Below are 12,304 nucleotides of genomic sequence, written 5' to 3' on the forward strand. Positions count from 1 at the left end.
CTCTCTTACTAGCAGCGACGGAGACCCCTCGTCGCGTAAATTGCCCAGAATAATGATATCGGAAAATGGAAATGTTAAGAAAAATAAAATGCCATGCGAGGTAGCAAAATTGGAAGAAAAAAATTACTAGATATTACGAGGCGCGTTTTTCTAGCAGCTAAAATTTAGGGTCGTCGCCCAACATGTTTTGGTTTTGACATCTTCTAAAAGGTGTTGGGCATTCTCTGGTTGGGGTATTGCTCCTATGCAATGCAAACCAGGCAAACGTATATTGTTTGGAGAGAACCTACTCAATTGGGTTTTTCAACCAGGAGAGTAAATCATAACTTTGCATCTGTGCTCAAGGGGATTGTAGCCCAAGTGTTCTGAGTGTGTGGGTGTGCGAGTCCAAACCTTGGGTACATCCCTTTGAGGCATCTTCCAAATTTCAAGTCTATTCAAGAAAAAGAAGAACAAAGGCACTTCTCAAGCGTTTGGAGAAGCAATGAGAGGGAAAGCACACAAAATCCGCAAGTTTAGAAATATATTGCTAAAGAGAAAATTGGCAAAATATTCATTGACAACAGTGTTGGTTCATTGGTTAGCCAATCAATATGCTATAATCACCACTCACCAATGTGGTTCTTTGTTTCTAGATGGATAGAAGGATATGTGCACACATTCCTTGCCCTAGCATTGTATTGTGATAATGAAAACTTGCCATAGCATTGCAAATTCCTCGAGGTCACTTCAACATTTTGATTTTTGTTTAGAGATATTTTATGGCACAAATGTAAGGCTTATTGTTGTATGGATGGTTTGAGAAGATTGAGCAATTGATTGTTAAAATTGGGTGTTATCTTTATGAAAATGCAATTACCACCAAAGAGTTATCTCATTAGTTCAAAGATTGCAAGCCCTACTAATTGGTCCCTTTGTTTTAATTGGTGAGAGTATATGAATGGATTGTTTGATAATCACTAAGTTGATGGCTTTCAGATATTAGTCTAGGAGCTTGTTTCGTATTTGATGCGTAAGTGTCATGAAAAACTTGTGTATCTTTACTTTGATTGGAGAGAAAAATTGTTAATAATAATACTATCCACTTTTTTTTTGACAAAGTGGAGGCAATACCAATTACATTGCAATGTTGGAACATGTCTATCACTTGGTAGTGAGGCTTGCAAGTGGGAGATTGATGTATTTCATCAAGCCATGTAATCCAAAAAGAGGGATGAATTTCTTTGGTTTGTGAATTTAAGAGAGCCATACTATTGGATAGGAGCTTCTGTGGCTCTTGTAGCAAGTTCTTGTTGCTCCAAATATCTTATGTGGCTTCCTTGTGGTTGCATTATGTGGCTTCTTTGACACAAATGTGTTCAACTTTCAATGGATGCTTAAAAAGTGAGTTTCTTCTAGGAGGGATATACCTCAAATTGAATTGGATGGATGCAAAATATTAACCTTTTAGTAAGTCAAGTTGCAAACATGGAGGGTGAAATGAATTTTGCACAACGAAGTGTATCTAATCAAACAATTGGTCAACTACAAATAATGCTGTGTTTTTAAAATTGAGCAACACAGATATTAGTAAGAGGCACTTGAGGTGTGTCAAATGTGCACAAAAGGACATTAAAAAGTTGGGAGTGCTTAGGAGAAAAGATGGACGTGCTAAAAAATAAAGTGGGATGCTATCTAGCAACCCCTCTTCATGGTATCTTTAGGACAAAATGAAGTTGGGGACACACAAATGAAGCTCGATGGCAACTCCAAAACAACAAAAGAAATTGAGGTCTAAAAGTAGTTCCCTATCACTATCAACATTGCTTAGGATCATGACTTGCTTTGGACATTAGAGCATGGAAGGAGTAATAGGGTAAGCATCACGTCTCAAAAAGTGTGGTAGGTTTGTGTAGGTGTTAATTCCATACCAAAGAGTCTAGGGGTTGGTACTTGGATTTGGAACTCACAACTTTTGCTCTACTTTGGATTTGGAACTTGAATATCCTTGAATCTTTGGTAAATCCTCCAAACATATAAAGTAATATTCTCTAACATTTGGGATGTTGACATGGATTACGTCCCCAACTTATAGAGAGTTAAAAAATAATTTGCTAGAACTAGTCTAGGCCCACATGGGACTAGGATGCTCCCCCTTTGAGATTGGAAAGACACTTGCTAGCCGACAACCCGAAAGGACTAAAACGATTCCCTTGAGGTGAAATGTATTATTGTGAGATTTAAGTGTCTGAAAGACCATTTATAGAATCTTGTAAACTTCTAATTTGAAGTATCCTTTGAAGGATCTCCCTCTTGTGATAGCGCCATGATATGCTCTATAATGATAAAACTTGTGAGTCTTTGCAAACTCCAAACAAATAGAGTAGTGGGCTCTAATAGGATCCATATGCAAGTAGTTCGTATTGATGAGAGACAGAGTGAAACTAAGCAAGATAATGAAGAAGTAATGCATGATGTAATCTCCATTGAGTTGAGCCTCTTTAAAAAGGCATAGGTGCATCAAGTTAGGGTATAATAGATACTTATCCTTTACAGATAAGCTGCAGGTCATGAATGTAGGCTTAAAGGAGCAAAGCACACCACCTTAGACCCAACAATTTTCTTTAATTCTACTTGATAATGTATTGTACTCCCTTGAACATAAATGTGGTGGATTAGTCCATGTGCAAGGTGAATGGAGGCATAGTGAGTTGTTGTGCCTTGTGTATTGTCATTGACTAATTTCCACAATTTCTTATGCATCAAGAAAAAAGTTACTTGTGTGGACCAAGTGTCAAGATCATGGTTATTGAAATTCTCAAGGGAGACATTTATATTAGAGCTTGCCTTTGAGGAGAGGTCTTACTTTGTTGCGACTGTCATTGACTAATTTCCACAATTTCTTATGCATCAAGAAAAAAGTTACTTGTGTGGACCAAGTGTAAAGATCATGGTTATTGAAATTCTCAAGGGATACATTTGTATTAGAGCTTGCCTTTGAGGAGAGGTCTTACTTTGTTGCGACATAGTAGTATCTCACTCCCTTAGAATGAGAAGAGGAACATAAATCACACACAAATTGACAAATGACAAATCCTTAATGTATATAGAATTGATTTGAAATACAAGATGATAGCCAAAACTCTAGTATTGAAATTGTTGCTATACAAGTGGACTATATTCAAATTGGACTAGGATTTCTTGGGTTTATTGGATGTCTAAATGGGTACTTTTCTGGATGATATTGAACTTATCTTGGATATGACTTCTTCTTGTTGCTTGGCCTTGTTTTGATTGGTTAAACATTCAGTTTCAATGGCCTACAAATAATATATTCATGGAAAGATCGGCTTGAGGATAAAACATGCTTGTTGACTTAGCATAATCGATTAGAAGCTTGAAATTTAAGAATTAACTTTTCTTAATTATACAAGTGGTAATTGAAACCTAAGCTCAAAAAGACAAACCGCAACTTTTGAAGCTCACATAACATTCGGATATGGTTGCACTTTTGGCTCGACCAACTTGGAGGACTTTAATAAATAGCTACTTCAACGATTTTCCAATTACCAAATCTTGTAAAAGGAGGGAGCTTAAATATGGTAGATTATGTCTTTAACCAAATTTCTACCCCATTGCCTTGCTGCCACTACAACTATCAAACATGTAGTTTTGTTGCCTTAAACAAATCAACTTTGTACAATCTATAGCTTCCCAGTTCCAAATTGTTATGAAGGGAAAAACGAGAGCTTTTTGGTGCTCTTCAGGATAAGCTGATGATCATGTCTCATGGTTGTGTGTGTAAGAATCTATGTGTGATTTATTAGAGCTTTGTCTATGTAGTATATGGCATATTGTTTTCTAAGATAGGATTAGAGGACTTCTTGAAGGCCTAAAGACTTGGTATGCCATTATTTTCTAAGATAGGATTAGAGGACCTTATGCCATCTACATTCCAACTCTAAAGCAGGCCACATCACTTCGAGCTTGGTTTTGGTGTTTGCTAGGGCCATTTCAATCATAGAGTGGGCCATCTACTTCATAGTCCTTGAGGGGACATCTATATCAAGTTCTAAAGGGGGCCATGCACTTTAAATTCCTTGAGGGGGTCACCTACTTCATAGTCCTTGAGGTGGCATTTATATTAGGTTTCAAAGGGGGTCATGTACTTCCAATTTTGAGAGGGGGCTATCCTTATGGGGAAATTGTAATTTGAGTGGGTTACTTTTTGACAATCTTAATACAATTTGCAAGAACAATCAAGCTTAACACTTGAGAGATTATTTAGGATGCGTACTTTCTTTTGTAGAGGAGTTAATAAAGCTTTGATGAGAGATTAAGTTCTAAATCATGATCGAGCTAGAGTTCTAGTTTCCATATATATTTGTTGTGCATTTGTGAGGCAACGTTCTAGAAGTGGGGAAGCATGCATTATATATATATATATATATATATAATGCAACCAAACCATTGGAAGGGTCATTTGGTTCGGGTGGTGAAGATTTAGAGGCTGAATTTAGAAATCTACCTTTGGGGACTTTTTACTACATCTTAGGCATGGATTGGCTTGTAACCACCAATTTTGACATCCATTTTGGAAAATTCCTAGTGAAATTTGGGATCCACAAAAGAAAAAGTACAAACTCATGAAAAGATAAGGTCACCAAAGATTAATTAGCTAAGGGAAAACACCCATGAAGGAAAATGAGGCAAGGACAATTGGTTTATGTGATGAAGCTAAAGAAGAAGATAGAAGTTCCCAACACTTTAAGAAGACCTGACTTAGCTTACCATTCAGAGAGATGTGTTTCTTGAAGACCTTACTAGTTTACCACGTGCTTGTGATATGGACCACAACATTAAATTGACCTTAGGAGTGGAACCATCCTGAAAGATTCCTTGCAATATGTTTATCTTAAAGGCTAGTGATCCTAATGAAAAATTAATCATTGATATTTATGAGAAATTAAAGCAATTCATAGATCAAGGATTTATTTGCCCTACCATTCACCTATGGGAGCACCAATTATTTTTTAGAAGAAGAAAGATAGATCATTGATGTCTTTGCATTGGCTACACAAGGCTAAACTAGGTCACTATCAAGAATATGTGTCGCTTCATTAGTGAGTTACTTGATAGTCTTCAAGGAGCAAAAAATCTTGACTAAGATAGACAATGTCATAATATTGTTAGATTAAAATCAAACAATTAGATATTCCAAAGACCACCTTCAATATACATGGCCGTTATGAATTTGGAGTAATGCCATTTGGGTTAACTAATATCCCATCTACATTTTGTTGGCTAATGCAATATAGATTTTCAACCATACTTGGATGACTTTATCCTACAGTTCATTAATGATATCTTGACATATTTAAAATTAGTGCAAGATTATGAGAAACATATACTCTTAGTACTTGAACTCCTTCATCAACATAAACTTTGTGCCAAAAGGAGTAAATGCATATTCTTCTTTGACAAAATTGAGTATTTGGGGTACATTGTGTCTAGTGAAAGAATAATTGTAGATATTTCCAAGATCAAAGATGTATTGGAAAGGTCCCCATATAATTTAGGAAAGGGCATTTGAGGATTTCTAAGTCGTAGAGGATGCTATATACCTTTCATATGAGATTGTGCCAAGATTATTACCCCTTTGATCAACCTCCTTATGAGAAATACACATAGATCCAAAGGAAAGAAGTTCATCAAGTCTATATTGACTAATTAATTTCCTTATTTCCCCCCTTGTGCTCAAACTTCTAATAGTACTTTTGTACTTCCAACAAAGTATCTATATCATTTTCAACACACAAGATTGTGTTTATGAGTCCAAGATTCCATCTTGGAACCTTATTCACTCGTGTGACATTTGGTCTTGATGTCTATTACCTCATGAGCTCACTCTTCCTCTTTCAACCTCCATAGCAATGCTCTAGATTCAACATTTTTACATGGTATCAGAGTAGTCGGTAGGGCGTGGCTCAGCTCTACAAATCACTCCTTCAACTCCTCTCAACCTTTGGTTAGCTTAGCTTGACATAAACCCTTCATCTTCCACCTCCATCTTCACTCTATCTCTCTTGGTTGCCATAGACAACACCTACCTACCTCTGTTGGAGCAGCCATATCTCTTCAATCATGCCATCTATCTTTGAGATTTGTTCTCAAAAGTTGTTCCTTAGGTCACGGGGATCTTTCCAGTCCAAAATTTCTTGACATTGTGCAACATACAGCTAGGCATGATTGAAAAATACAGATCTGGTGCAAATTTCACTGTTGTAAATTGGACATATTCTCTCTATAGGAGATTTGCTGGTCATATAGGTGACTTACTTCAGCTAAGAGGGATTGAGAAAATTCCACTCCAGCAGAGAGATATTAGAAGATTACTTAGAGGTGGTATTGCAGGAAGCTATAGCCAGTAGCCTACTATTGTTCAATTGATGGCGCTATCATCAGGCCTCACAATGTCAAGGGATACCATAGGGCTTTTGAATTTTATCATACGGGCTACCTCTTGACAAAATTTCAACTCAAATGGTCCACTAGGTGAGTTGCTACAACCAAAATATCAGGCTGTTGTCCTGAAATGGTAACTAGCAGCCATATCCAAGTTTCATCTAGCTTATATTTTTACTTTTTTTTCTTCACCAACTGAACTCAAGCAAGGTTTTGACCTTTAGATCCACTGAGTTACTAAAACTTTAGCAAGATTTCAGTATCCAACAAGCAAGCCTTGGAAAATTTTTGAAGATTTGAAGCTTTCACAGAAGGATAAACATCAAGGATAGTGAAATTTTATGCTACCACTGCTTGTGTTTTTCAACACACTGCAAGTCAACTTGGTTACTGATCAACGTCAAACAAGTGAATCCATTTTGAAGCTGAGAAGATTAATGAAAAATTGAAGATATTGAGAACTCAAAGTTCAAGCAAAAAACATTAAGTTTTACTAGTATCTCTTGATACTACATAGTGCATTTTTCACATTTCTTTCACGTGTTTTTTGATACAAATTGTATGCCAAGTATGAAGTATCTTGAGTGGTTACTGCTCATGAAAATCAACATTATTCTTGTTGTCCATTTGCACTACATGGAAGACCTGTTTGACCCACTTGCAGGAAGACATGGAGCTGCCTACATCAAAGAACAATCAATGAACTTATTTAAAGACTCTCAACACATTCTTATTGCCTCAAAGATGATGACATAGTACATATACCTATCTAAAATCATTATTGAGGTACACTCTTTAGTACCACAAATCATGTGTCCTTGTCTCTTCTCTCTCTCAACCTGCATCTCTATACAGAAGCTCCATTATTGTAGCTAACTCAACAAAGTGGTATTAGAGCTTGGTTCAGGTAATTAGGAGCTTAGCATTTCTTTAGGTGCAGGAGCTTAAAGTTGAAGAAGAGTTCACTATGAAGAGTTTTCAGGCAAGGCAACAAGGTTTGAAGCTTCTTCTTGAAGCTTGAAGCCTCCCTCTTCATTTGAGCTTGTTGGCAACCCCATCATTGGCAACTTGGGGACCCTCCCCATCATCCCCAACACTTGGACCAACATTCCAATCTCTTTAGGGCTGAATGCGCCATCAATGTGGGTTTGCAGATTTGGTTTTCAGCATGCTCATGACCTACAACAGTTGCTTCTCTTCATTTGGCATCATGATTGTGCTCCAGACTTTACATCTAATGCTTAGCATTGGGCATTGAAGTGTAGTATTACACTTGGGAGACTGATATACATTCAGCTTTAGGTCTGAAATACACAGTATTCAGATCTGTAAATAAATGGGGCAACAACTATTTCTTGAGTAAATAATTCTTATGATTCACTTATATGACGATTATTTGATGTCCATTTGGTACTACATGACTTGGAGATGTTATGTCCATGATTAGAGATCATTTTGGGGTGACTAGAGTCATCATTTTGCTTGGTTTTGACAAAGATTTGGCTGCTAGAATAACACGACTGAATGACATTTTGAGTGCGTATGCACTATGTCTTGCTTCTAGACTTGGTCTCGAGCATTCTATGCCATGCATTCATGCTTATGGTTGATGTTACATGCTTGGATTTAATTCCGGAATGCATTTGAGTAGTGAGTAAAGCTCATTTTTGGATCATCTTTACCTACATGTCTATTGCTGTACATTCAATATAATTTCTTGCATATTCAGGATAGCATACCTCACTGTTAGGAAATTTGATATGTTTCTATTTTAGAACATTATGGTGATGTTTTGAGCAGCTTTGCATGATTTTTGAAGCTCAATCTCAAAGGTTAATTTAGTTCTGAATTTTAGGATAAATTTTTCATGAATGTCAGACTGCACTCCTAAATTACAGGAAAACCACCTGTATTGTTAGGAATTTCAGGACTGCACTCTATTTTTGACAGGAAATTGGTATGTTTACTATCATTGAATGCTTTTGAGGCATTTTTGGCAATGCTTTGATGTATGTTCTTGCTGTTACATACTTGGGGATATTCCTAACATACTACTGAGTGTATTTTGGAGCTTCCATTGCTTGGCATTAGTTATCATTTATTATCATACAGTTATTTGGTGAATCATGGCTAACAGTAGTGACAATCATCTTATGCATATCAAGAAGCTTGAAGGAGCACACAACTTTCCAGTTTGGAAAAAGCAGTGCTATAATATCCTGCTATAGAAGAAATAAGTAAAGTCGATTAAAGTAAAGGGAATAAAACCAGCTGATGTAGAGTAGGATGACTGGGATGAGCTGAATGAGCTTGCACGCTCGACCATTAAGCTATCAATTTTTGATGCCTTGCTATTTAACATTGAAGGGTTGGATTTTGCTTATGTCATTTGGAAGCGATTGGAAGAATTGTATGCCTAGAAGAGGCAAGCAAAGTCTACTGGTTGAAGAAACTCATGGATTTGCATATGAAAGAGGGTACTGCAATGTCTACTCACCTTAGTGAGTTTAACTCCATTTTTAGCCAACTTGCCGCTTTGAAGTTCAATATCGAAGACGAGTTCAAAGCTACGTTCTTGCTTTGCACTCTGTCAGAGAACTAGGATACCTTTAGGAACGCTATGAGCAATTCTAATGCTATGCTTTTGTATGCTGATGTAGATGTTGGGGGTAAAGGCACCTTTGCCTAGCCACCCGTGTATTACTACACTGACAGTACCTGCCACGCACTGCAGGTGGCGGGCACCTGTCACCATCACTTTATTCTTTATTCTTTTAGTGACAGTTTGAATAAAGGAAGGCCCGGTCACACATTGTGACTGTTGGAGTTCCCATTTGTGTCTCTCTCTCTTCTTGCTCTTGCTCTCCGCCATAGCTCACTTCCAAGCAAGCTTCGATCATTCTCACCTTTCAACTGGTATCGGAGCTTTGGATTAGAGCTTGATCATGGAGCTTGGCCTGGCATTACTTCAACCTGAATTGAAGACCTAGAGCTTGGAGCTTCAATGCCAGTCATGGCTTCTTCCCCTTGAGGTAATATTTCATTTTTCGCCTCTCCTTGGCTCTCATAGGCTCTTTGTAGGTGTTCCTTGGCTTCATCGGGTGCCTTGTATGCCCCCATTTGCCCCCTTATCCTCAGCATAACCAGCAAGCCCCACAGTTAGCTCACATTTTTTTTGCGCCTGTTTTAAAATCTGACTCAAAAATCCCATTTTTTTCTCATATCTCGGGCATCTGGAACCCGATTTAGTTAAGATAAGAGTCTAACTTGGGGTTTTAGCACGCTCTGAACGCGATGGTGATGTCAGATCTGCCAAATTCTGATCACAACATTTTCTGCAACAGATCTGAGTTGATTTACAACAAGAAAATGTCATGCTCTTAGCTTATATGATGCTCCCGAGGCTTGGTATTTGATGCTCAAATACTTTGGGGATGTTTGTCTAATGTTTTGAGATGCTTCGAGACTTGGTTTGAGCTTCCATAGCTCGATTTATGCAGGAATTTATTGATGTACATTGTTTGGGTAGCAAGTTTTTATTAGGGATGGCTTATGCATAATGCTCTTTGTTGACATTTGGGTGTCCTGTTGGATGTATTGATGCTTGATCATCATGGTTTATGCCTGGATATGCTATTTGAGAGCCATTGAGCCTTGATTTGGATGCGTACACTTCATTGTTGGTTGGGATTTATGCTACCTCGGTTGACCGATTATTTTACCTCCAGTTTGGTTATGCCTATTGGTTTCGGGCTATGTCTTTGGGATATGCAATGAAGTATTGACCTTCGGGGTATGGCATTGTGCTTGTCTTTGGTTCAGGATCTTCATTTGAGCTTGAGCTTAGCTTTGGAATATATTTGATGCTCCGTCTTGGATGTACATATGACATGTATGTTACCTATGTCTAACCAGTCTTGACATGCTTGGCCTATGCCACTACTACACGCTACTTACATTGTTTGGGCCGATTGCTACTAGTGCCTTGTCTTGTCTTGCATGTGGCTTCCAGGAACTTGGGATATTTCTTGGCTTGCCAGAGTTGTATTTGGGATACAGTTGATGTTTATGGATACTCTAATTGGAGGCTACAGAGCCTATATGCTCATGATGCCTTATTGATATCTGGTCTTGGATCTTTCACCATTGGTGCTCTCGTATGCCCTTCTTGAGCTTCTTGGCTTGATCCATACGACTTTTGTGCTAGTGGGAGCATGGTTGGATGTTTGACAGACATTGAGCAGGTGGTTTATGCTATTGAGCTTTGAGTCTTTTGAGACTGGGATCTTCTTCACTTGGATGTTGCATGGTTGATATGCGGTGGTTTGCATACATGTACTTGGGCTGATTTGGGCTTCCCACTCCTTGAGCATACACCTCTTTGTGTCAAGTCTTGCCAGTGTTGGGTACACTTTGCGCTATTACAAAGGGGGTATCTTGGCTTACTAACAGATTCGTTTGACATGCCTGGGTGTTTGCTGGATGTCCGTATGACTATCATATGCTGATTTATGCCCGCTTGATGCTGGTTATGCTTTGACAATCCAGTGGTTGACCTGGTGTATTGATTTTGCCTAAAGTTTGCTCTCATTGTACCTAGTTGTAATTTATTACAGCAAGCAATTATGTATGGACTGATGTGGAATTTTCATGATGCTGAATCATCTTGATTTTATGTACTTTTGATAATACTTGGTGGGCAACATCATTAGCTATCAGTTCGTGGTTATTTTGCCTTGGTTTTGGTGGTATTTTTGGCTGTTTATAGCAGAAAATAGCAAGTAGTTTTGAACTGTCTACACAATTTTGGATTGCATTATGGGTTCTTCTTCCACTGACAGTGCTATCTTCAATATCACTAAGCTTGATGTTATGAAGTATGCCTATTGGAAGAGCCAAGTTTGACAGGTGTTGGTGTAGAAATCGCAGATAAAGCCACTAAGGATGCATGGCGAGTAGCTTGAAACTATGATTGATAACAAATGGGATGAGCTTGATGAGTTATGCAAGTCCACCCTCATCTTGTCTCTCACTGAATAGGTGCATTATAATGTGGTTGAGGAAACACAGAGTGCTTGACAGCTTTAGGATAAAATTAAGAATCTCTATGACAAGAAAAGTCCAACAAGTCAGATGTATTGGTTGAAGCAGCTTATGGACCTGCGCATGAAGGAGAATATGATAATGTCTACTCATTTGAGCCAGTTCCATGATATTCTCAAGAACTTGACTTCATAGGATATTACCTTTAATGATGAGGTTACTCCATTGTTTTTGATTGGGATTCTAAGTGAGTCATGGGATGTATTCCGCACTACCTTATGTGCTCCTGCTACTATTTTGAACTTGCCTTATGTAGAGAGTGCTCTTCTGTAGGAAGAGATGAATCGTAAGAACTTGGATGCCTCTCGTGTGTCGCATGCTTTGATTGTTAGAGGTAGAGATGGTAATGGCAAGAATGACCGGGGAATGGTCGTGGCAGAGACTCGTAGAAGTCTAAGTCTAAGTCACGTGGTAAGTCACGCAGCAAGTCTCGTGGGAGAAATGCTAATGTGACATGCCATCATTGTGGCAAAAAGGGTTATATACGCCCACAGTGTCATGAGTTGTGCAATGAGAAGCGCAAAGAGAAGGGGAAAGACAAAGTACAAGAAAAGTCCTCTGATCATAGCATTATGCCTACGAAATCTAGTGTGAAAATCGAGGAGATAAATGTCATGCAGATTGATGATTCTGATGAGGAGTATATACTCGCAGCTAGTTCTTAAGATGCTACGTCATTGACTAATGTTCACTCTATGTATGCGCAGTGCTGGCTTTTGGATTTTAGTGCTTCATTTCATGTTACATCATGTCGTGA

At 38.2% G+C, this 12,304-nt stretch overlaps 1 protein-coding gene across 2 annotated transcripts in view; it reads right to left on the reverse strand.

Annotated features, from left to right (window-relative positions):
• Nucleotides 1–6,973: 6,973 nt before the first annotated feature.
• LOC148040097 (DNA photolyase) overlaps nucleotides 6,974–12,304 on the reverse strand; it is a 94,736-nt gene continuing 89,405 nt past the window's right edge. The window contains exon 10 of one of the 2 annotated variants that reach the window (XM_087696607.1): nucleotides 6,974–7,124. In XM_087696607.1, coding sequence (XP_087552733.1) covers nucleotides 7,077–7,124 — 48 coding nt within the window. In that variant the 3' untranslated portion in view covers nucleotides 6,974–7,076. The remainder of the gene's footprint in view (nucleotides 7,125–12,304) is intronic. The other variant, XM_087696606.1, reaches the window with a different exon arrangement.

This window comes from Lygodium microphyllum, chromosome 2 (genome assembly GCF_053477565.2).
Source record: "Lygodium microphyllum isolate KBCC chromosome 2, Lygodium_microphyllum_v1.1.10, whole genome shotgun sequence".
Classification (NCBI taxonomy): Eukaryota; Viridiplantae; Streptophyta; class Polypodiopsida; order Schizaeales; family Lygodiaceae; genus Lygodium; species Lygodium microphyllum.